Source organism: Pseudomyrmex gracilis, unplaced genomic scaffold, assembly GCF_002006095.1.
Source record: "Pseudomyrmex gracilis isolate BER0280 unplaced genomic scaffold, ASM200609v1 scaffold_103, whole genome shotgun sequence".
Classification (NCBI taxonomy): domain Eukaryota; kingdom Metazoa; phylum Arthropoda; class Insecta; order Hymenoptera; family Formicidae; genus Pseudomyrmex; species Pseudomyrmex gracilis.
In genome coordinates this window covers 269,512-295,545 of record NW_018020687.1, presented here as the reverse complement: position 1 = coordinate 295,545, position 26,034 = coordinate 269,512, and the positions used below count along the sequence as shown (strand labels likewise).

Genomic DNA, 26,034 nt, shown 5'->3' with positions numbered 1-26,034 from the left:
GCCGACTTGCCAGACTTGTCGGTATTGTATTTGAATACGTGGCGTATCTGTGCTCTCTCGGTCGTTGCTTGCTGCTATTGTACGCACAGGAGATGAGAAGGAGAGGGAACTAGGAGAGCGTCGCGCATCCCGTTCTGTTCCCCGATGTCCCGTCTTCGTCGAACCCTCTCTCGGGTCCTCACCTCCTTTCGTCCTCCCTCTTCCGCGAGAGCCTCTCTCCCCGCTAAGTCGCCGCATCCTCAGCCTTGGCTGCCTCTCGTTGTCGGGTCTGCCCTATGGTTCTCCGGCTCGCTCGATCGCGAGCGTACAATCGGACTCGAGCCGGGTAATGAGGCGCTCCATTCAAATAAATCTTGATACCGGTAGGAGAGTGCTTCGTGGCCCCATTATATAAGGATTCTCTCTCCCTATGTAGCACGATGATGATGGGGAGCGCAAAATTTTCGCGGCAAACGATCACGCGTATTAACTTTCTATTGCGGTAAGAAGGTACAAACTCTTTTCACACTAAACGCATTAATTATACTTTTGTTCAAACAAATGCATATTCAAGAGGATGAAGAATTTAATTTAATTAAATTGCTGAAATTTGCAATATATCGTAATGATTTTCTTTTTTTTTGGCCAAATTGCCAAAAAAGCGCCTGTCTCTTGATAGAAATTATTTTCAGCCGTGAAAGTCAGTCCGAGCGAAGAGATATAAGTATTTTGACAAACTGTTTTTAGGATTTACGATCGGTACTCCAAGTAACGGTCTTGGCCCGAATAAATCTCACAGCAGCGAAGTTTTTATCTTTTCGACGACATCTAAATGACGTAGTTAGATATTGATTCTTTCCAACTAATAGATAGGTTTTATCCCACTCTCCGTGTGTTTTTATATTCCTCTCTAACGTGTAATAAACTTCAGTAATTTATCTTCGGTCGACGTGACCGAGTGTAATTTACTGATCAAAGCTGACAGCATAATTGTCTGAGATTCGCGAATTATTTTCCACCGGCTCATTTAGCCGTTTTATTAGATCCCAGTAACCTTTCGCGAAAAATTACGTTACGTTTGCCATCTCGAGGCGTCTCTAAGAGTGTCGAATTATATTATTACAAAATACATCGTTCTCGCTGCGCTAGTAGTCGAGTGTTCAGCGAGCCATTATGTAAACACTCAGGCGTAAAAAGACCATGGGGGCGAAAAATTTTCAGTGGAAAAACTGACGTCTCCGGGCAAAGTCACGGCCGCAGCGCCATCGCCGACGCCGCTTGAAGTGAAACGCTAATCCAGCAACCCGCGGGTCGTTTCCTTTTTCTCTCCTTCCGTCCGTTTCAAACCAAACCCAAGGGCTAACCGTTGTTGCGCCTCGTTACCCATCCTACGTCCGACCTTGACTCCAACGTGAAAACTGGATTTCATGCCGTACACCGTCTCAACCCCACGGCTTCGTCTTTTTTTTTTTTTTTTTTTTTTTTTATTATTATTATTTTCTCTGAGTGTGGATTAAAGGCTGGCGAAGGATCTTCGCGCACATTTTGCCGCGACTGTCCGTCTTTCTTTTTTGCACCTTTTTCTCCGTTCTCTTCTCTCTTTTCCCTCCTCCTGCCGCTTACTTTATTCAGCAGCCGTTTCATTCTCACCGGCAAGTCACTTGCCGCGAGGCATTCCAATTTCCTCCTTATACCGTACGAATATCCGTTTATAGTTTTTCTCGCTTATTATCGCACAAATACGCGGTTTCGTCGATTATCCCGCCAGTCGGGGATTCACAGCGAGACGTGATAAACGAAAGAACATTTGTTAACGGAAGCGAAGAAGTTCGATATCATTTAATCACAAACCGATCTTATTTCTCGCTTATTTTAAAACCCGTCAATATACTTAAAAAAAAGGGGTATGTAAATTTTATAAAGTAAATTTTTTTTCTACACGAGATAAAATGCGATATAAATTTTGGGCGAGATCTTACCTGCACATCCTTGGTGAATTGATTGTTACAGAAGATGTGAACAGCCGAGAACTCTCGGACGTGATCGAATTCGAATTTTATCTCGAGCGGATGTCCGGACCTCGTGTCGTTCTTCCAGCCAACCCATCCCTGACTTCTGTCGTAGGTGTCGTAGTAGTTCATCTTAAAGTAGTCCGGTCCGGTTTTGCCGTCCGTCAGTTGTCCCAAACCACGGAGGAGTTGTCCGTCCCAATAACCATCATAAGTCGCGTCGAAGAACTCCCAATTGCTACGCTTGTCACCTTGGGGCATCGAGTAGGAGACAATGCCGTCATTCCAAGGACAGCCGTAGAGTTCGACGCGCATGCAAACGGTGCGACGGTGGTAGCTATAGGGTAGGAAACGAATTTTGGTCGCCCATATCGGTGGTTCCAGTTCGTGCTTCGACTCCAAATAGGTGTTGCTGTTACCTTGGATAACCTGGGCAAACAGAATTTTGTGGAAATTGGTTTTAAACATTATCCGCCACGTTCGCACACATCCATACATACAAATAATATTTTTATTCAAAATGAACATTTTTTAAATAAATTGTTTTTTTAAACATTAAACAGCCTTAAATAGTTACAACATCCTATATCAAACTAATGTGATAATGAACATATCGATTCATAAACGCGTAACTAGACGCGCGAATGTCATTACACGACGTGCGAAGATACGCATAGCGGATTGTGTGATTGACGAAGGGAAATATAATACGATAGTCTTGAATGATACTCTGTCTATTCACGCTGTGCGTCATGTTCACTTATCAGTGAAAACAGATAGACGCAAGATTCCGTTCTGTGACGTCGGCCTGACGCCCGAGATGAATCAGCGTCCATGTAACATCTTGACCCTTGCCTCATTTACGGACATTCAGGCGGAGAGATAGCGAAATTTTTCGTTGGCTCGTAATATAAATTGCGCCACGCCGTACTGTAGTATTTCTCCGCGCGGCGTGATTTCAGGCTTAGCTCTCTCCTCTCTATCTCTCTCTCTTTCTCTCCCTTTCACACACATAGAACAAGGCTCGTTCTATTCGATCGGTCGACCGCGAGCGACGGTCGAAACGTACATATCGCCGGGGAGGATCGGGAATTTCTCGGACGGCGTTGTGTCGAGGGAAGAGAGGCCCTACGCGGAACAAAGGACCTCTTATTTTCCACTTATGAGCTCGTCGGCGCCTCTCGACTCGTCCGCGCGAGATTCTCACGTATGGTCGGTTACGTGACCGTGTAACCATCGCCGTTGCGATCCCGACAGGTGCAAACGTTCTTTTATTTTCTATTTTCGACCCCTTTTATATCGCGTCTGTTTTCTTCTTCCTTGTTACACGCTTGTGTTACTCGTCGCGTGTTAAACTGTTGTGTTCATCGCACCGCGTTTCTCTGTTATACCCGGCGAATTTCATTAATTTAATACGCTTAATCGATTCCGCGCACAATATGTGCATTACGATCAAATTTAATTACAACAGTTTGTTTTGCGGAGCGGGAAATAAGCACAAATATCCATCCATAGATGTCGAAACATGTTTGAAGCAACTTTGCGTGGAATTCAATTATACACTCGGTGGAAATAAACGCGCGTGTTATAGTGTTTGATAAGTGAATTTTTTGTCCAGGGCGTTTTACGGCCGAAGTGCTTTTAAATGTTTCGCATTATTTTTATTAGACAGAAAAATTAGTGACACATTGTTTTTTTGTAAACAACAATAAATTATTCAGATTTTGTTTTTTCTTCGCGGATGTTTGTTTTCGCGCGGTGATTTTTCTATTTGCTAGGAATGAACTCGCAATCGCGATGGGAAACACGTTTAAAGATGATTCTCGTGACCGCGCGAACCGGCACGTTCCGCGCCGGGTAGCTCGGTAATTGGGGCCGGTAGCTGACACCGTTTTATTTGCGCCGCGACACTGTACCTGATGTTTAGCACGTTGAAATGGACGGTACCGAGGCGTCGGGCGGGCAAATACAATGAACCAATACGTGAGAAATTTTCTACCAGGCGATGGAACCGCATCGTGGGCGTTTCCGGAGGTTGACAGTTACATGTACGGCTTTGCAGAGAGTGTACGTAATAGCATCCTGTTCTCCCTCCTCGATTATTGTACTTAAGGCACGAGCTAATTTTACACGTCTGAAAGCGAGAGATAGTTCAGGCTCATATCTGAGTAATTTTGTCCTGAGAGAGAAACAGAGCGAAATTTACTATACATACGAAAAATAATATATTTACGATGTTATCAATTCAGATCGGGAAGCTAAAATCTCTCTAGAATAACAGAAATTTTATAACTAATTTTATAACTTTTTTTTAAATCTAGTTCTAGAATAATAAAAATTCTTCATAATTTTTTTATGACTTATGTTATTCTGCGGTGATTTTTATTTTATATACTCGTGATATATTTCTCTGTCGACGATATACGTCGGCTGGATATTAAAAGATATCGAAAATATAATGTCGAGCTGTTTCACGAGGATGACTCATATTCCAGACGGTCGTCTGAATTCCCGGAGAGCGGCGAATCTTAATTTCCGAAAGAGACCCGTGACACCGCGAGCGAGACACCGCAAATTACGACGGCATTTACGAGCCGTTGAGACGCGCGACCAGGAAAAATAAGTAATCTTGATATTTATCTTCGCTCGCGCCCACGCGCGACGCAACCGGGCCCGAGCGGTCAGCTTTGTCGTCGAAAGACTTTCCTCAAACGGTGCTACCACTACATCGAACGCGCGAGGCCGAACGAACGTCTCTCAAATTATTCCAAGAGGTTTCTTGTCATTTCTTCTCGTAGGCGAATTCCAACGAGCGACATCAAAACGATGCGAGGGCGTGGTGGGAATCAACGCCCATTTTATGTTAATGTTTTGTGTGTGTTGTCTCCAAGAGATCGACCAAGCGGTAGTCCGCTACCGCTTGGCAGCTGAATGCTTTTAGAGGCGGCGCGTTGATAGCCGCGCGGTGAATCGTGAGGGATCGGGACACGTCTTACTTAGACTTAATTTAAATGAAAACCGCCCAATGAGTGGTTTTACGACGTGATTATGCACAGATTTATGGACACATATCGCGATGATTTGCGTCAGCATTGATGTCAGTATTGATGTCTGTTAATGGTTACAACGCATTATAAACGTCGAAGAATACAAAAAAAATAACAACGCGAGAATCATCTTATCATATTTATCCGGTATATTAAGAGAATCTTCGATTTTTATGACGTCAAATAAAATTTAAGTAAATCGGTAAGTAAATCGTCGTCTTTTTAGAGATTATCGGCCGTAAAATATAAGCGATGACAGCCGCGTGCGGTTTCCACCGCCGGCTTCGTCGGATCGGGTTGTTACGAAAGATTGTGCGTCGGATAAGCCGAGTGTCGTTGTGTAATTAAGCGAGGGACGGCGCGCAGCGGGAGGAAGAGACACAAATTTCTGCAGGTTTATATCCCCTACCCGCCCCGGTGTTTTCTGGGTGGCCTGTTCCGTTTCAACAGGTTACCTGTGTGCTGCGCTACGAGCGAATTATGCGAGATATGTGAGTCTCGCGAGGTGAGGGATATTTGTCAAGTTCTTCAGATTTTCTTACCGGGTATTTATTCCCCAAGCTGAATAATGTTGCACGAATAACTGGATGGAGAATATTTAAATTAAAAAATGCGAGGGGAATAATATTTATATATTGATTTTAATTACGTTGTTAGTTCTTATATAATTGTCATCAAAATAAAATCATCAAATTAAAAAACAAAAAGAAAAACCGGAAGAATTTACGGTATGACGTACAATCGTCGTAATATATGATGGTATCAGACGGTGGCTCGAAGCTACATTCTCTCTCGTTTGTTCCGGCGAGTACATAGAGATGGAAATGTTAGAGGTGTACGTAGCTTCCGCGTCACGGAAAATGTAAAGGGGCAAATCGCTCCGCAGCCGCATGCAAATGCGGTTCGAGACCGCGCTCTCCTTCTTCGGGATTCGACCTTCGCGTCAGTAGACGTGCGCCACGGAAGAATTCGCGTATTCCAGCAGGTATACACGTCTATGTAGGTGAGCTGGAAATCGTCTGACCCGCGTGTGCACGCTACGACCTTCCCTTCCCTCATTTTATTGATCCGCCCTCCTATACAAATAAGCTCGTGGGCACCACCCTATACGGCCTGCTAACTTCAAGGAAAGTTAAGTTCCACGCGAGCGGCGGACTCGTCTTTCGTTTCTTTTCGTCGGTTTCGGAAATCGATGACATTTCACTCACGGATACGGATTCTACCGAATTCTAATTCCACGAGTTCCAAAGCGCCGAGCTAAACGTATGTGTTAAGTTAAGTCTCCCTCTAACATACGTTTAGACGACGCAACGCGCGCGTTGACACGAACGATTTTACGAGGCGCGTGCAAACGCTTCCTTAATTTCAAAGACGTTACGTCGGTTAAGTTCAGTAAATTATTAGCGAAGATTTACGGATTATTTCGTATTCGCGCGTCAAGCAATGTCTCATCCAATTCCTTTTACCGCTTCGGTCGCGAATATACTACGTCGAAATTCGTCGGTCCCGGTTGAGAGTTTATTTTCGCCGCGGCAACGCCGTGATTATTGCGAGACGACGCTAATTAAAGACTCCGGGTTCACGATGGGTTACCGATGTATTCGCGTGAATTACATCACGTACATACATTGGTTTTTTCAGCTCGGCGTATTACATTGAAGATTTACGTCTTGTTAACGTCACGCTTTACTTACTGCTCGTGGTCGCTGCGCGGACACCATACTACAAATCATTCACAATAATCCGTGCGCGCGCGCGCGCACGGTTACACGTATTGCCCGCGACTAAATTTAACCGCGCGACTTCGCGTATATGTGCGCGGTACGTAATCTCTACGCCTCGCGGCGTGAATTGCCGTAACCGGTGTATCGAATCAAATCGCTCGGCGAAAATGTCTTTCTACAGCGTTGCCGATTTGCGCGACTCCAAATCGATCGTGACAAATCGCGCTTAGCTGTCGTGTGGACTAGAGAGCGCGGATTATGTATAATAAATCTCGCGAGTGTTGTCAGCGCACGCTTGACAAATCTCTTGTACGCTTTGACGAGTGCTTTATTTCTATAAATACATCGCGTCTTTTTCGCGATGTACGTCCTGACCCCGACTATGTTCTCTATATGATTCTATTATTTTCAGCAATTGCGCATTAGAATCGCGCTTTACAAGCGCGCGATGATCGAGCGCCGGTCGCCAATCATTTACGCGTCATCAAGACCGAGTTGAGATATAATAAAAAAAAATTCACCTCTTCTCCGCGAACGTTCCTGTAACGAACCCACTTGACCAGCTTTGGTCTCCAGTATTCCAGCATGTAAGCTTCCGTGAATTCGACACCCTGGCCGTTGCCGAAGCGGCCCTGAGTGCTGGTCGCCGTGATCATGTGCACCGTGTGTAGATTGATTTCCAGCCACTCGCGAGGATCCGTCGTGATCTGCTGCTTCGGACACCAGGCACCGCCGTGGCTCTCCTGCTTCAGTCTGAAAGAATAAATATTTGCTCTGGGATTACGGGACCTTTATTTTGCGCCTTTCTCGCTTTCTTATCGCGCTCTACGAATCGCCGACGGGGGCGAAGGGGAGACGTTCTCCGGGGAATATACCGTGAAGAGAAGAAAATAGTCGCCGACGCGCGCGATCTAAACTCTCTCTCTCTCTTTCTCTCTTTCTCTCTTTCTTTCTCCCGTCTCGTATAATGCTTTTATAGATTCATACATTTTTATTTGTATGTAAATTTTAAGATGTCGGCATGCATTTCGATTTGCGATATTCGTTTCTTCGCTTATGTATAGTTTCGTATACGAGGGGACATAAAGATGCGCGAACATTTCGCAATTACGTAAACACACATTTTTGAATATCAGACGCGCGAACGAAGAATGTACATATATAGTACGAGGTTTTAACACAACATTAAAGCGTCGATGTTTATGAACATTCGTCGGACATTCGTTCACGGTTACACGTGAAGAATTCGTGCCCACATCCGCTGATAAGAAAACTGTTATCGCGCGACCGCGGATGAACATGGCAAGGGGAGAAACGAGCGGAAACACGGCATCGACGCTCGGAGAGGAAATCGTATAAATACGTGATCGGCCGCGTGTCTGACGGATAACCGTCAGTTCGCGGCAACGCGATACGGAGTGAAATTATAATTTATCGATCTCGCCGCGAGTCCACCGCGCGCTCCTCCTCCCTCTCTCGAATGACATGAATTAAAGATGAGCTGGCGAGAACGGCGACGAAGCCACTTCGAGGCCGGCTAATAATTGTATTCGCGTGTACCTTTCGCGGGCTCGTTTATGGCATTAAAGAGCTCCGTGTCGTTTCTGCGATGCGAAATGAAACGATGCGGACAATTCCACGGATCGTAAACTAAGTCGCGACAAGAGCGCGTGAGGAAGAGAATCTGTGTTTCTGAATTCTTCCTGTCGCGGCGTAAATTACTCCGCGATGCTATTTTCTTGATACCGTAATACGCGAAACCGTGTTATTTCATAAGTATTTATTAATGAGACATATATATACGTATACACAATTGGGGTGCGGTACGCGCGTGACGTGAATATTTTTATCGCGAGCGCGTTTATTAACCATGAAAAGTTTATGAGGGCACATTTTGCCCGGGAATGCCAGACGGAATCCTCCTCGTCTGCGAGCGAGGGTATCCCACGCGAAACAAGACGGAAACGGATGTTCGTGTGTTTTTTTTTGTGCCGTAGAAAAATCTCAAGAAAGGGAAGAAAAAGAGACGCGGAGACCGAAGTAAGCGGGAGAGTCAAATGAATCCAACGCGCGCGGACGCGAAACTCGCGCGTATACGTGCGCGTCGGGCAAAAATGTTCTCGCGCAATAAAGAGGTGAGCTACCGTCCTCTCTGAAGTGTCAGAACTTTAAGTGTTGCTTTGACGTGGAAAGGCAGTAAAAGCGACCGGCCGGAGTTTGAGACCGTACGCGCGCTCTCTCTCTCTCTCTCTCTGTGGGCGCCTGCCGACGTGGTTTGGCAACGTACGAAATACGGTGAGAAACAGGCGTGAGAAGACAGGAAGAAAGATAGGACGAAGAGAGAGAGAAAGAAACGAGAGACGAAACGTGAGGAGCAAAAGAAAGCTCGAGACGCGCGAATGGAAACGGCGCGGATGCGAATGGGAACGGAGCTGGAAAGAGAACAGAGTAATATCCACCACGCCGCGAAAGATCCATAACTCATAGCCCATTAAGAGACCTCGAACTGCCTTAGCTGCCACTTTGATACAGTCCGGGGCATCAAAGACATTCCGCGCTCACGGCACTCCGGGTACGCGATAAATCTCAGAACGGACGATTACGCCGACTTGAACTGCGCGAGCTGCCACGTCGGCGGAATCGAAGCGCGTCCTTAGACGGAGGGACCGATTATCGAGAGAAATGGTTTGTCGAACGAGAGGGATGCGCGTCGGACTCGGAGAAAACTGTTCGGGAAAAGAATGATCCGCGTTGCCAACATAAGTGAGATCCTCGAGTATTTCCAATTGTTGAATGATCAAAGCAATTTTTCTCGCGGGGGAACGGTTGGTCTTGTGTGCGCTAACTGTATCAAATTAAAGGAATACAAGAAGAGTTGAAGAGAATTTTTTGTCGGAATTTTTACATCTCATCACGAAAGAGGGAAAATGTTGTTCTCAGATTACAATAAATGTGTATTGCTAGAAGTATTTTTGAGGTAAGCGGATAGGAAAGTAAGTAGCGCATTCGCCGAGAAGCCCGCAGTGTCGCGAAGCCTTGAAAATGCCGTCAAAGAAGTTGCAGTCGACAATGCGGTTCTCGAAGCAACGATATCGATACGTTGTCGCGTTTCGAAGAAGGGTTCTCTCTCTTTCTCTCTCTCTCTCTCTCTCTCTCTTTCTCTGTCTCTCGCGTGACATAATCGATCGTAAGTAAACTCTTTTACGTATATATCTATTTTATCTATTAACTGATTAATGCACGCTTTAATGCACACCGCGATTAATTTTACGCATTAATTCCGTTGTATATTCACGCTTCGATGATTGATTAACAGTGACGAGTTGATTACATTCCGCGGAATATTGAAAATTCACGCACGACTCGGTTAATGCGGCAGAATTTCAATTAACGAGCGAAAGGGCACCAGCGGTGGAGCTAATGTCTTGCGAGTGCGCGAGTTTATTAGCGCGGTAGGTGGTCCCGATGATTCCTTGTGTTTGGACACATCCCGTCCCTCGCGTCACGCTGTTTCTCTCCTCCTCCCCCCTCTCCGCCTTCCATCCCCTGTCCGTCATACCACCTCCACGCGCGTCGCGCGTTTGTCTCGCCGGAATGGTAATTAGCTGACACGCATAATCAAAGGAGTATGCGACGGGCACGTTAACGACGTCTAAGAGCTTTTGAAGCGCTCGATACAAATGGCTTCGCATCCGGGACGGCGACGCTGCAACGTCATTAATCCTCATTGCTTGAAAGCCGAATTAGACGATGCAGTTTAGCGGTATGATTAATAAACGGTGCGACCACGATTCGAACGTCGATCGTCGTCAACTATCTCTCCCGACAGGATGACAAACGAGTTGTCCATGCGATCGACCGGTCAAATCGCTCGACTTATAGATATGCGCCTATCGCGTTTCCGAATATATATATGTCGCCGAGCTCTCGCTCCCGACGTCTCAAATAGTCTTATCGGGAGTCGGTTACGATCAGGCAGCATCGAGAATTCTTTGTGATCAAAGCTTTCTATTTAACAGACAGACAATCGACAAATAATAATCGGTCGGCGAACGGCCAATATTGATTTGAATATTGCACCGCATTACGCTCGTGTCGATGCATCCGCCGCGCGATACGAAAGCGTTGGCGCCGCGTTGCGTTTTTCACGGTCCGTAGCAGAGCTAATATGATCAAATTTCCGGATTTGTATTGCGTCGGATTTGTGTGCGACGCGCTGCATAAACGAATCAGTAATTCACTCACCGTGCGCGATGCGGCCCGACGTTTCCGCTATCGAAGCTGGAGCTCGCAGTGATGTCCGCGTCGGGAATCGCGCCCGACTCCATTCCCAAAGGTGCGATGCATTGTGCTGCAAATAAAGGAAATTGCTTCAATTATAACCTCGCCTCGAATGAGAACAGGCGAGCAATATAAACTTTTGCGTACGTAAGTCTCGTTGTGTAAACGATATGTTAAAATTACGGGTTACGATATTTCTGCGGCACATTGATGACGTTTGATGCGTTTCTTATTTTTTTTTTTTTTTTTCACAATTATTATTTAAAACAAACGTTAAAGAAAACACGTTAAACATTTTCAATACAGAATAGCGTGAGTTTTACGCAAGCAAATTACATATTTGTTTCGAGTCTCGAAACTTTTATTTCTCAGATAGTCAAGATCTCACCGGATGTTAAAAAAAAAAAGTTATTTCACACCAGAGAAGTTTCCGCGAGAAATCATGTCGCGGATCCGCTCCGTTATTTTCGAGAAAGAGAGACTGGGTTTTATCAGGCTTTCATTATGCGTTGCGAGTGCTATTTTTTTCGAGTGCTATATAACACGAGTAAATCGCTCACGCCGATCCAAATAGACAAATAAAAGCCGTGCGGCAGCACCGGGAAACGCGTCGATCTTGAGCGCGTGTTTTTTATCGCTCGGCGCGCTCGCGATAATTACGGCGCTTAACGCGATACCGAGAACGGATTTCCATTTGGAATCGAAGAAAGATAAATGCCGCTTGCCGGACGACTGGGAAATTACACGTCCGCGCGCTGCAAGCACGCCGACGCGACGATCAAAGCGACTCGACTCGCGAACGGGAACACGGTCGTCGGTACCTTGGAGGAGCAGCCGGTCAAAGAGTAGATTCTGTTAGCGTAGAGGATGAGATCGCGGCAAGATTCCCGGGAAACGAGCGAATGATATATAGCTCTTTAGCAAGAAATCGCGGCGGGGCGGAGAGCGGCGCTTCGGTAAACTCGATAAATTCGAGTAGAAAATTCAACCCCCGAATGGCCCTAACGACAGCTGTTTCCTGAAACCGTCCGTCGGAACCGTCAGCGATTATCGAGCTCGTTTATTCGTCCAACGATCTTAAATCCACAAACTTTTCCCACCGACCGCTTCTTTCGTCATCGTCGCGGATGTCTGGCACCCGAGAAAGATGCCCGGCGTAAATAAGAGGGTTGTAAACATTTCCTACTTCCTCCGAAACTTCGCTTCGACGATCCCGCGCTCGAGTGAGATAAAGAGGAGATGAAAAAAACTTATACACACACAGAACACGACGATGTTCAATCAGATGTTTGTTTGAGAACAAAATATATCAGAACCTTTTGGAAGTTTTTATTTATAGCAGTAACAGAGGATGTTGTTTTACTATCAATTTATTAATTATAACAGAGATATGGGGTTTAGGTTTTACTTGACGGAATGATAACTTGTTACCGTTTCCGAGAGTCGAGGAAGCAATTACACATAGGAATTTCTGGCAATCGTCACCCTGTGTGTGTCATCGGTTAAAAATAGACTCGGAGAGACCGAGCGTCTCGAAGCTTTGAAGAAGCGAGAAAAACGCATTCGGAGACAAATAAGTCGCGTAATCGATGCTGCCCTAGACGTGCGATCCTAGAATTCCCCCCGGGAGATCGATCGTCCTCGTTCCTTCCGGTGTACGTGCTAGACGCGGCGCGCGACGTGCAGCATCCAGTCGCGAGTAACGAGTCGCCCCGCGACTAGCTGAGGGGAGTAGGCAAAGGCAGGTTTCGATTCTCGTATTTATAGACATCCTGGAAAAGAGAGCGCGGGAACGGGAGAGGAGAGAAGGAGGAGAAAGAAGAAGAAGAAGAAGAAGAAGAAGAAGAAGTAGTAAGTTATGCGACGTTCGGCCCGCCCCAGCCACTCATTCGGCGACCATAACTCTCAGGGAGTGACAGCTCCAAACGGAAGGGTGTGTGCCGCCCTCCATCCGCGAGAAGAGGGAAATTGAATGCCTTCGCGCAACCTTCTCTTCTTTCCCCTCCCCCTCCCTCCTCCCGCCCTCGACATCCTAACGTCGTTCTCTCGTCTTCTCGCCCGGTTCGCACGCTCTCCTCCTCTAACCGCGTCACTGTCAAACTGATAACCGCTTCTTTCCACAGACGGCTCCTTCACGAGAGAAACTCGAGACAACCACAAAACGGCCGGCGAACAAGCCGCCGCGCCTGGCGGCAGAGACTGCAATACGTTCGAGGAGCGACGTAAATTGTAATAGAAAAATCGTAATAAATTCCGAGCGAAATTCTTTCGCTGTATATCCACAGCACATCGTTCTTTTTTTTTTTTTTTTTTTATACTTTACTTGTTGTTGCCTGATAGTCTGAGAAACGTACCGCACATCTCCGCGTTTTTTTTTTTTTTTGTATATATATACGTTTCTTCCTACTACATATCTGTCCGTACGTGTTGCGCGTCGAGATGAAAAACGATTTTCCGCGAATCTCGAAATATATCGTATTGAAATGCCACGGGCGTTGAGTCAAGACTTTCACGTTCGAGTTACAAGTTGAGGCGACGACGATGAAGGTAGCGCACGATTTGTTGGAGATCTACTAGGAATTGCGCAATATCGTAAATCTCTTCTTTACAAGTACGCGCGCGCGCGCGAATCTCCTTCTCCGAGACGTCGTTTGTCCTCTAGCGCCGAGCATTTCACGTCGCACTCGAGTAGAGAACCACTCCTTCTTCAGGCAACTGAGAACGGTTCTAAATTAACCTTTAACACGATGTAAGTCACGTCTTTATCCCAAGCGAAGCTGATTCTTTAATAATTTAATGTATACGTAAGCGCGCGGCTATGCGAAAACAAGCTACAAAGAGAACTCTTAATTCTTCTCGTAATTCGTTGCAAAAAAAAAAAAAAAAAACGTCTAAGTATACGGTATATAATTTATATAATTTAGCGCAAAATACATTAAAGATCTATCGCGGATTTACACGCGCGGCGTCACGTTCTATCTGAACTTTCCCACACGCCGGACGAAGTCAAAGATCGCCTTTGTGATAAAATATAACGCACGGCGAGTAATTAGCGCGCCTTTTGCAATAATAGCGAAGCGGCAAATTGCACAGAAGACTAACGAATCTCGCGGTAAATTAGGGAAGAAAAATAGAGGAAGTGCGGCGCGAGGGTGGATACCCAACAACGAGCTTTTCTATCCCAGTGAATTTAATAATTCGCATCGCCCTTCCTTTGTTAATTCCTGGATTATTATTAATGACGACCGACCCGTGGAGTCGTGGTCGGCTTTTGGTGTACACGCGATCTCGCTTGCTCTCTCGCACTCCTCTCTCTATCTCTATCTTTCTCTCTCTCTCTTCTCCGGCGCAAATGTAAATTAATTACGTACCGGGACTTTCACGAAAAACATATTAAACTTCTCAGTCTCATTGCAGTGCGATATTAGCGCATAAATCATGAGTCGCGAACCTAATCCTCGGGTTAACTCGATTTTTTTACATATCGAAACGTCTCGGCTAATTGTAACGTATGAGGTGTGTGTGACCTTTTGCTATCGCACACGCTCTCCCTAGTGATACAGTAAGTTTATGATACCGTAGTAAACTATATTATAATATTTAAAATGTGCAAATCACGTAATATTTTGTGTGAATTAAGTATACGTAAAAAAAAAAGTACGAATACGTATCTTCTTTTTAGATTTTTAAGTCTCTATTTCAAAACATACGTACTTTGGTACATTATACCCTCAAGGTATGTCTTCATGTACCATAACGTTTGTTGGAGAACGTCGAGATTTAATCCAGATTAAATTCCACGCAAGATGTAACTTGGAAGCTATCTTCCCGTTTGTGTGTTGGTGATAATCACCTTCTCAGTGCGGCTCATTGCGACTCAGTTGTGTTTGCTCGACGGAATTAGCAGGTGGACACCTGCCGCAAGGTTTCTCCCTTTCCGACTGCGACGCCGCGCCCCGTTTTCCGGACAAGCGCAGCAAAATTAGAATGAATGTTTGTAAGAGCGTCGACCCCACGAAAGAAAGTTCGTGCTTTTAAACCTCCAGTCTGTTGAGAGGCGCTGCACTCTTTCGCAGAGAGACCGAAGAAGAACCGAGGCGCGGTTTCCTCGGGTATTGTTGGATCTGGGGAGCCATTTTTGCCTCTTTCAGGGAAAACAAACATTCGTTCTAGGCGGAAGGTAACTCGCCACGACGAAAATGCGCATGCCCGTTCTCTTCTGGCGCCGCGACGACTGGCGGAACGGAAGTACTACTTTTACACGACCCTTTCCTACTTCCCTTCAAGGTCCCCTCTCTCTCTCTCTCTCTCTTTCTATCCCTACACACTGTGTTCCCGCGCTTCTTCTCTTCACCGCGGCCGTTCCACCCTTGGAGTTACCCTTAGGCGTTACTAGCAAGGGACTGGAAATCACCGTCTCGAGTTGCGTGCGTTACTTAGACACCGAGGGTCGAGAGTGCAACCCTTTTGTACAGGATTCGTGCCTTCGTGGCCTGGATTTATCAAAACTAACCGGTTTTATTCTCTGACGTGGTTGACGTTAACAGATATGAGAAGAAAAGCGGGCGCACAGATTATTGACGTGTCTGCGCCGTGCTAATGGTGTTTTATCTTTAGAAACCTAAAAGCGTTGATAATAAAAGAAATGATTCGAAGAATAGAGAATTGCTGTCGTTTGTGTGTGAATCTACTTTGAGAAGAGGTTTTATTTTAGTATTTGAAAATTCTTATAAAGTTTCACGTCAAATAAAATTTAGAGAAAATTTTTTACGCGCGTGTGTGTCAATTAAGACAAATAAATTCTTCCTTGATAGATCACACCGCCCATATCTCGTCTGATTCTTTTCATTCAGCCGATGTCAGTTATAACGCGAAGGGTTTTAGGACACGAACACCCTTCGTGCGCGCGTAGAACGGCGGGTGTTTGCTTTCGTGGGTTAGCCTTATGAAAATACAGATACGCGCGCGCAACGGATTGACGGGGCGCCCTTCGAACCCGAAAAGTCGAGGATTATTACACTCGACGTCGCCGTCGAGACGTCTGACAGTTGACGTCCTTTCAGCGCGTCAAGCACGATACGTCCCTCCCGATCCTCTATGGGATTCGTTCGCGTTGCTCGATACATTCCGCAATGTTCTGTCGTCGGTGTACGTCGCACGGATCTCGATCGGAATGAGATACGAAACGGGTTTATCGCGTCGCAAACGGAAACCTGGAAACGATAATCGCTTTCGCGCGCGCGCGCGCGCGCATATATATTTCTAAAGCGAGAATTTCGATGCCCGGAGATATAGCGCGTGAAAAAAATCGAGATCCGCGATCGAGGCAATACGGAAAATCTCCTCGAAGATTACTTCGCGCGACGTCTCTTTTTGACGATCTGACGCCCTTTCAACGTGTCAATCCCTCACTTGATTCGTCCCGATTCATCCTCATTCGTCGATGTTTCCAACGGCCGCTACGAGACGACGGGGTTAAGTTGATTGCACTCGAGGCGATTTATCCCCGGCTTCGTTAAGAGAGCCGTGAAGAGATCTGTGTGAAGTTCGCGTACGCGGGCGAAAACGTAAACTGTCGGTTCTGGCGCGTGATCAAGCTGAACGAGAACGAGATCGGAGTCGGCGTGAGGGTAAGAAACAGATGTCGGAATACCGGCTTGGGAATGTTTACGTCGCGGGGATTTTATATCCGAGAGACATACGACGTACACGTGCGGAAAGTGTCGGGCGGTGCTTTTGTGTCGTACGAATAATCGCGCCTTTCAAACACGATCCGCGCGGAGAGCACAGTCAGACGGTATTAACGTTCGCGCCGAGCGTACAAAGAAGTGACAAGTTGTAATGATAACCGGGATGTGTTTTGATAAGTGTATCTGCGAATGGGGGATCATGGGGAGTATATTTGTGCGCGCAAGCGCACATAGGTGACTGAACAAATAATCCGCTAATCCACGCGCGTGCAGGGTGTCCATGACCGCTTCAAATACATATAATTGTTTCCCCCCCCCCCACGAGCGAGAAATATCCGCGGATTTTGATTTCGCGAATGCAATTTAAATAAACGTAGCGTATTTCGAACCCTTTTGTTTTTATTATTTACACATCTATTATTGTATTGCAGTATTGTTAGTGAATAAGTGAAGCACAGACTCATAATTGAAATTTCATGCTGTCATTGTCTGATAAGAACCTGTGATTTGTAATATCGTTGTGTAATTTTGTGTTGGCGACGAAGCGAAAGGACGAAAGGTGATAACGCGTTAATTGCCGCATTGTTATGTTAATACGCTGCTCAAGACTCCTGCAATCATTTCGTCACCGTAACGCTAGGGCCTAATGGATCTGTAGATAATTGAGAAGGAAGGCCGAGAGGGTAACGAAAGGGACGACAATGTCATAACGCGGAAGGACTCTATTGCGTGATGGCTCTTCTCTCCGGACACATTTCTGCCTTCGACATGTTCCCGATACTACAAAACACACACAGTGCGCACGCGCGCGCGCGCACACACAGACACACACGCATACATACATACACGTGAAAGCTTTTGATAAAATACACGTTTTTTAGGACACATGTCATTCGTGTATACACACACAAAGGATACATGTCTCTCTTTCATGTATACACAAAAAAATTCAACTATTAGTTAATTAATATATATTCGTCACTTGTTCGAACATGCGGGTGACACATCTGCACTACCACGTAGTAGCTACGTCATCGTAATTCGCGCTGAATATTCGTTCAGAACGAAGGAAAAAAGAAAGAAGACGGCGATAATGATTCGCCGCACACATATGTGTCGCGTGTTAAAATTCGCTGTGTCAGATACGACGCGCATCCCTCTCTCCTATAGATGACGCATCTCTCTCTACAATTACCCTATCTCTACACCACTTTGAGAGAGCACACTCATCCGCTCATCCGTGCACGTACCTACACTTTCGCGTTGCCACGCAATTACGCAACATCAACGCAAACGCGCGCGAGCGTTAATACACACGCAAACGCGCGGCAATGGCTGCTCTCTCTCTCTCTCTCTATCTCTCGTCTAGGCACGCGTCTACGTACATACATAGACCGCTTACCGATCGGCCTCTCAGTACGGGCGAAGTACCAAACGCGCACCCCTCTCGTGCGTACGTACGCACTCACGCACGCACGCACGCACGCACGCACGCACTCATGCAGGCATCTGGAGGGTGTGCAGCACGCGCAGACACCACAATCCAACCGACGTGCAACATGTTTATGTATCGCTGGCAACATTAACATTGCAATTTATGCGCGCTTTAACTGCTCAGCGATCCCTTCAACGTCCCTCGGTCACCCTACGGCCCCGCCACGACTGACTGGTTCGCTCGCTCGCTCTCTCTCTCTCTTTCCTCTCTCTCTCTCTTAACACGACCGCGAATTTACCAACGCGGTTCAATATACAAGTTCACTCACCGCGGGGAGGCTTCGATCGTCACTACTTTCGGTCTCCTTTCCATTTTCGTACGCGAAGCTATTTATACTTCGGTGTCGTTCGGCTCGATGCCGTTCGTTCTTATGCAGAGAAGTATACATCGGGACCACCTACGCCCGAGTATCTCACGCGTCGGTCTATGAATCTTCCGACGATCGCCGAAGTGCGTGTTTTTTTATTATCGAGTCTTGACCATTGATCAAGCGTGCTCGAAATGAACACAGTTCCGCGTCTTCTTTCTTCACGTCTTGAATATAAATTCAAGTAAACGCTCGAACGAAAACGTCGATGTTATGCGTACACGATTTAGTTCGGATAGAAATTTACAAACTCTGACAGTGATATTGTTATTTTAATAATGCTACCTGTGAACTACCGCCGCACCAGTTAGCTGGCAGCTTTCCTTTGCACATAATCTTGCCACTTTAATCGGTGTTGTTCCGCTTGTTATCTCAAAGTATTATGTTGAGCTGCTTTGATAACCAGATGGAATTTAATTAGGAAACTTTATGTAGTTGTGTAGTTGTTTTCAGGGATTACCACCCGGCATGCTCAAGTATAAGTATAAGCAGGATCAAAGGTGGTTCAAGTATCGGCTTTGAGGTTAAATAGTATGCCCGCGCGTAGATCGCAAGAGTTAGGAAGGCAAACGTCGACTTTCCTGATTTAGTATGTTCCCGCAATAGCCGCCGCGCAGATATATATTTAGCGTTAAAGTATAAGCTGATTATCATGCAACTTAGAGACTTTACGGTTCTATAGGTGATAACTTGTCAACCACTTATCGTGCCACATTGTGTTCGTAAACTTTTGTTTAATATTCATTGGAGACAGAGCGTAGTTTCAGTTTCCCCACATCGATTTACGACAACGGTCAACGTCGTAACGAGATAGTTTTGTTGCACCAAAGTCTAAAGTCTATTTTGAAAACTTTAATACGATCGCACACACACACACACACACGTATGTGTACGTACATGGATTCCATATAACTCGGATCTACTCGCTCATCCAGGAAAAGGGATGATACCGCGTTGCGGTGTAACCGAGCCGAGAGACCATCACGATCCATCTTTTTCGGTCCCGCTCGAGAAATTCTTCGGGTGCGAAATACGTCCCGTATACGTAAGTTTCGAGCTCGATTTCACGAACGAGTACCTAAAAGCCTTTCTCGGGGCTGACTTCGGAACTCTTGGCGGATACTTTGCAAGTTTCTCGCCCTGTTTACCTGACACGAGGGTGGATGCCGGGCTGCCGGAGTCAATGGGATGGAAACCAAGCCGAGCAGAAACCGAGCCCCGAGGTTTAATGCAACGCGCAAAGGGCAATGCGCGCGGCGGCACGAGGAGGAAGAGCAGAAAGATGCCTTTCTGTTTTTATCGGGTTGAAACCGCGAACCCGGGGGGAGAGTGAGGCGCTCATCTTGGTGTAAAATTATAGCCTCTGATGTAAACACGTATTTCCTACCGACCGATCCTCCGCCGCGATCTCCTTAGTTTCTGCCGAAAGGGAAGATAGGGATTGATCTTGAGTGAGAAATATCACGCATCGGTAATGATACGCTCTCTGTTTTAATGTGTTAAGTTTTGTGGGTGATAATATCATTGTTATTAATATTTAATGATTATTTAAAAAAAAAGAGAATATTCTCCGATTATTTGTAACTTCCTATGGCGAAGGATTATACGTATATATGCGCATACATAAATTATCTTCCGGGTACTTCAGTTAACGATAGGTATAACCCGATCAATAACACTTAAGCCGTCATCGATGCTAATTGAGAAGTTCACGTGTGTAAATTATTCCGTTCGGCGCCCGAAGGTATATCCAGTCGAGTCGGATCTTACGATCGGTCGGATTGACACATCTACTCACATATGTCTATGGAACGTCCGCCGCAGAAGCAGAGGATCAGCAGATAAAAGATGAGGCACGTCTGCAGGTAGTCCATGGTAGCGTCGATGGTCCGCGGGCTCGTGGTCATCGAACTCTCATAACCGCTTCTGCAAAAATAAAAAAAGAAAAACAATCACATACACGTATATATATACAGCAAACCTACGATATCTGGGGGAGGGAGAGGGGGGGAGTTACACAGAACCGAGTGATTAAGCGTAATTCCCGGGAAGGCGTCTTGCTCGGCACAGAGATCTCGGGAGAGGGTTGCGGAACGAAATCGGGAGACGGAAGGGGGACACGACGTGGACGTAGAAAAAAAAAGAGCCTGGAAACGGCCGTTTCGGCTTCCCCCGTGGTTTTCGCCGGGGTGAAATGGCGCGGTTCCCGTACCGGACAGATATACGACCGGTACAGGAGCCACGGACAAAGAGCTACATTCACGCCAGCAGCCATTACGCGTCATTATCGAGATTAGGATCGGCCGTTCGGCGCGAGCGAAGGAGACGGAAAAAAGAGAGACCCGGACCCCGGGAGAGAGGATGCTACGAGACCCGGGAGAAAGAACTACGGCGTACGCCGTAGGGCTCTTTGGCTCGTTCTTCTTGTGTATGCGAGGGGGCGAGTGCTCGTGTGCACACCGGATAGTCGGGGAATACGAAGGGGTTTCATGGAGAAGAGGGGGCAAAGGGGGGAACTGTATTTTATTCACGGCGATGTCGTCGCGACGCAGGAAAGAAAAGCGAGAGGGGAAACATCGCGTACGAAAGACCTCACTTTTTGGCTAATTAACGGCGGGTGGGGGGACGGAGAGATGTTTCTTCGACTACCGTCGACGGTTTCTCGATTCTTATCTTGGAGCCAAGTTTAGAGAACCTCTCGGTCGCGACTCGTTATTTCACGACAAAAATATAGCGGCGATAGACTTTTATGTCGCGCTGCGATCCCTGAATTCGAAATCTCAAGAATTTATTGTTACGGGTTGACCGTCCGCGCGGTCGAGAATTCTCGAAATCTGTAACAAATATTTTACGCACGTTGTTTTTTGTAAGTCGATCTGATTTTAATTAAGAGACACTCTCTTTTTGAGAGATTGATTTAGTTTTAACGAGTTTTATACCAAAATTCTTATAGAAAACGAGTCACATTAATTTATGTGTTCGCACATTTCTTGTTTTCTCATGAATTTTACAAAACTTCGAAAAAAAATTCTACATTTTATTAAATTCAGTCGTTTGAAAAGAAATGTCTGCGGTCATCGTCCGTGTAATTGTCCGTACAGTCTATACTCTCTCTATAGAGATCGAATACAGATCCGCGGATCAACATCGACAGATAACCAATCCCCATTCGAGGATTCGCGAATATGATTGCGGTGGCTTCATGGACGAGCATAATCGATTAAGTGGCTGAATCGGATTATCCGACCGGCAATTAAGACACCATTCAGCGTGAAGTGGATGCGTATGCCGGTACCCGTGTCGAGCATAGTACGATCACAATGCGCGCGCGATCGATTAGTCGACATAGTAATTAAGGTCATAGAGTGCAGCCAACCTCCAACCAAGCGCCTCTCTCGCTCGCTCGTCCGATTGTGTGAGACGCGGCATTCGTTTCTGAACCGATGATTAGATCAATCGCGCGCGCGCGCAACATACAATTAATCATTAGTCCCGAGGATAATCTCGTCGTAAATGCGCGCTCTAATGCAGCAGCATTCATGCACAGTATTGCCGTCGCGCGAGATACATTCCCCGCAGCGACCGCGCGTCATCTCCCTGATAAAAACGTTTCAAAAATTGTTTTCTCTTTCTCCGACATTACATTCACGTATGTAATTTTAATTATTGTAGATAAAAATCACATGGAAAATGAACAGCTCGCGCGAACTAATTGCGTCATCGATCCGCGTTTCGCACGAGAAACCTTTACGTAGAGAGTGTAACGTAGAGTACTCTCTGGTACCTCGCGGGCAAGTTTCAGAGAGAGAGAGCGGAGAGGGTTAATCATGTCTCGGTAATTACAGAGACTTGATTATGTCCACGTCTCCGCGCTGATATACATTTTTGCCCGGAGGCGGAGGTTGTTTATTAATATTCTTCTGCCGATGCTCTGAGAATACCCGTCGGATTTCTAAAATAATTATAACTTTTAGAGAAAAAGAACACACACACACGCGCGCGCGCGCGCGCGGAGTCAGACGTGCATTACGTCCATCCGGAGATATGTGAATTTCCACAGTCATTTCTTTCACAAATTAAATTCTCTTTTGACTATCCCGCTCAGCGTCTGCCAACACAAACACTTGGCGCCGTCGACGATCGTCAAAGCGAATCATGAGAGCGCGCGCACGAGTCTCCGCGTTTGGCGAGCGAAGAAATCATGTGAATTTAGTGCCCTGTTTGTTCCAGAGCATTCTACAATACGCACACTGCCATCTTTCATTCACTCGAACTGCCGTACCGCCGCGTTTGGCCACTCGGTTCCACTATGTGCCGCTGAATAAGGTGCCCTTGTGCGCGCTTCGAATGCTCGATTTGCATGGCATTCGTCTCTTCATTTTTGCCGAGTGCATCGCGCTCTCTCGTCGTCGCGCGTTGAGCTCGCGCGAGCCAGGTGCATCGGTGCTTAAGTGGAATTAACGTGAACGATGGGACCTAGATAAAGCTACATCCGCTTGTACAATCTCGCGAGCGTATTTCACGAGTGAATACACATGAATTTGTTCAGCGAATCAGCGAATCAATCATGCCGCTTCGATTACGCTCGGCGCGCGTTCGGAGCGTGAACTAGTAACAGCGGATTTTTTTCTAAACCCGATATTCTCAGCTAGTTCGTGACATAACAAACATGACATAACAACATTAAACAACTGAGTATTAAGATCGATACGAGCTGGTATACCAGATGTACGTGCAATTATTTAAATGTGCAAATAGACTTATAGATTAATAAACTTGGAGAGATTCGAATTAAATTTAATTTGAAAATTCACATAGAATGAATAAATTTCTCATCTCGCATATGTGAAATATTCAATGTACTCTCATGTAAAATTTAAAATTCTCATTGCGGAAAAAAAAAAATATTTTAGTCAAAAGTCGAATCCGGATTTCTCGCATTCCGTGCACGACGCGGTACATCGATGCGGAAGGAGATTCCGCGAGAGAGATACGCGTTTAATTTTTATTCTAATCTAATTCCATTTATTTTCGTGCGCAAGTTTTTTAATGTATTAAAAAGTACAAACACACAACGCAATATTTGAATCAATACCACAATACGGAGTTTTCTGTATTTTTATTTTCACCCGCCGCGGATAATTATTTTCCCTGAAATTCAAACTTAAATTAAAAGCCGCGAGAAGTATTCCTATTTGGGAGCATTCCTATAGCACATTCTAGAGTCCGCTTGGCTCCGTTCCCAACGTGTCATTCCGAAAGGTGGTGTGAATGGTAAGAGAAGAACGAAGGGAAGTGCTGCTTGCACAGGTTCGCAGCTACGTGTACGAATACACGCTTTAATCTCCACACTTACAACGTTTCCGGATCGTTAAACGCCGTTCGTCGACGAACTCTTGAGTTCGGGCGAAAAATTCGCATCCCAACTCCCGCCGCTTCGCGAACGGCTGTAGCCGTGGCGGAAAACGCGTCATTTTCTCGTCGAGAAGTTTTCGAGGACGCCGGGGGAGGGTGGAAAAAAAAAAAAAAAAGTTCAGAGAACTAGCAGGTGAAAATTCTGCATGCACGTACACAAGCGTTTCTTCCGATAAAACAGCACAAGAAAAGTGTAAAACAAGATTTCTTCGCGAAGCTAAGTGTGCTTCTGTCTGCTGAAATTTCTTACAATTTTTTCATAATACAAAGGAAAATCTCGTTTCCAACAACAAAGTGGAAAAACATTCACTCACTAAAACGCAAACAAAAAAAACTTACTAAGACGCAAAATAAAAATGATCGACTCTTGTGTGTTGAGAGTGAATACGTTTAACACAAACATTTAATTAGACTGAAAACGTCCGTCTTATAAAGTCGCGAACATCCGGAAAAGTGCATATTGCAGGAATTCCAACGACCGAGCGTGAAATTTGTGCCCGAAGTGCCTTTTCCTGTCTTTCGCAAGGAAACGCGCAATTCTCGGCCGACGAGATTTACGGTAGGAAAGGCAAGCATGGTGGCTCTTTTGAGCGCTGTTTCCATCGTTCGGGCGCATAAATTTGCGCGTGAATTCGTGGAAAGCACTGCGTACCCGAACGCGCGCGCGGCGGCGGGTCTCGAGAGAGCTCGCGCGGCAGGCAAATTAAAACTCGACGAAGTCGTCCTCGCGTAATTGCCGGGGCGCGCCGCGACTTATTTTTGTAGACTCTCTTGTGACGACGCAAAGTCGTCGTCGACGCAAGAGAAAAATCGCAAAGTGACGTTTCACATCGTCGTTTTAATCACAGATAACAGAAAGAAATAAGAATTGCAAAAGTGTAATATTTTTACTTATTTAAAGGATCTGTACCGTTGCTCGAAGGACATACTTGAAACTCGATTCTCGTATCGCTTTCAATGCACAAGAACTTCAAATAAACAAGTGCTTATTTTAATTTGTTTATTATTTTGTGCAATTAGACAAAAGCGGCATATCTTTCTCGCGAATAAAATTTCCATACTGCTATCATCAAACGACCTTAATTTGCCTTTCACAACTTTATCCCTTGAAGCAGTTAGAATCTTTCTGAATTTATCAAGAATCCATCTTTTAACGAACTTTCGAGTCGCTTCGTCAGAGCGATACGTAATTTATTATCCGAATCTTATTAATTCACGAAGTTAGGTAATAAGTCTCGCGGGGGTTCTTTGATATTCCGATATTTTCCGCTCAAAGCGCAAAAGTTAACGACAATCCGTATCTTGTCTTTCGCGCATTTCCGCGACTTGAAAAGCCACACGGCATGCTCTTGCCATTGATAAGATCGTTCGGTCATCAGGTCGTCAGAGACTTTGATCGATTCGCGAAACGGTTCATAAACAGACACCGTCGAACATCGCGCGGCGACTTCGAAGCGCGACGTTTCTAACGCGAAAAAAAAGAAGAGACACGCAAACCCGGCTAATTACGACGGTTCCCCTCCGGCTACTGTGTGCTGTTGGTGCTGCGGCTGCTGTTGCCGCCGCTGCTGATGTTTATCTTCCGTGGCGCGAGCGATGGGAACCCAAGATGGCAGAGCGTCTCCCATTTATTCAGTGCAAGAACCGGTACGCTTCTCCGGTAGGACGAGAAAACGACTTGCGCGGCTTCTGGCCGTGCCTCGGGACGTATCTGCATCTCGTTCAAGCGTTTCTCTTTCCCGCACTTCAAAACGCCGCTGCGCGTTCGTTAGATTAAAGCCGGTTCCGTATTAATTTCGTGCGCTCTCCGCGCACACTTTGTTTCTCCAATTGCTTTGCGTACACTCTTTCGCGAGCTCTCCGCGTGCAGACGAGTCTCGCGCTGAGCGCGCGAGAATCGCTCTCAGCGATCGAACGTAATCGATTTTAACGACGACGACGTCGACGATACTATGCAACTTATGTGCGCGTTCGCTTGTGTTTTCAAGGTGGTTCGAGAATTTATGATAACCATTAACAGTTGAGAT

At 46.0% G+C, this 26,034-nt stretch overlaps 1 protein-coding gene across 3 annotated transcripts in view; it reads right to left on the bottom strand.

Moving 5' to 3' along the window:
• LOC109855961 (discoidin domain-containing receptor 2-like) overlaps positions 1–26,034 on the bottom strand; it is a 113,816-nt gene that overhangs the window by 5,114 nt on the left and 82,668 nt on the right. For all 3 annotated transcript variants that reach the window (XM_020430716.1, XM_020430714.1, XM_020430715.1), the window contains exons 2-5: positions 20,391–20,518; positions 11,005–11,110; positions 7,281–7,512; positions 1,959–2,417 (exon numbers count right to left, since the gene is read on the bottom strand). In XM_020430716.1, the coding sequence (XP_020286305.1) occupies positions 1,959–2,417; positions 7,281–7,512; positions 11,005–11,110; positions 20,391–20,499 (906 nt within the window). In that variant the 5' untranslated portion in view covers positions 20,500–20,518. The remainder of the gene's footprint in view (positions 1–1,958; positions 2,418–7,280; positions 7,513–11,004; positions 11,111–20,390; positions 20,519–26,034) is intronic.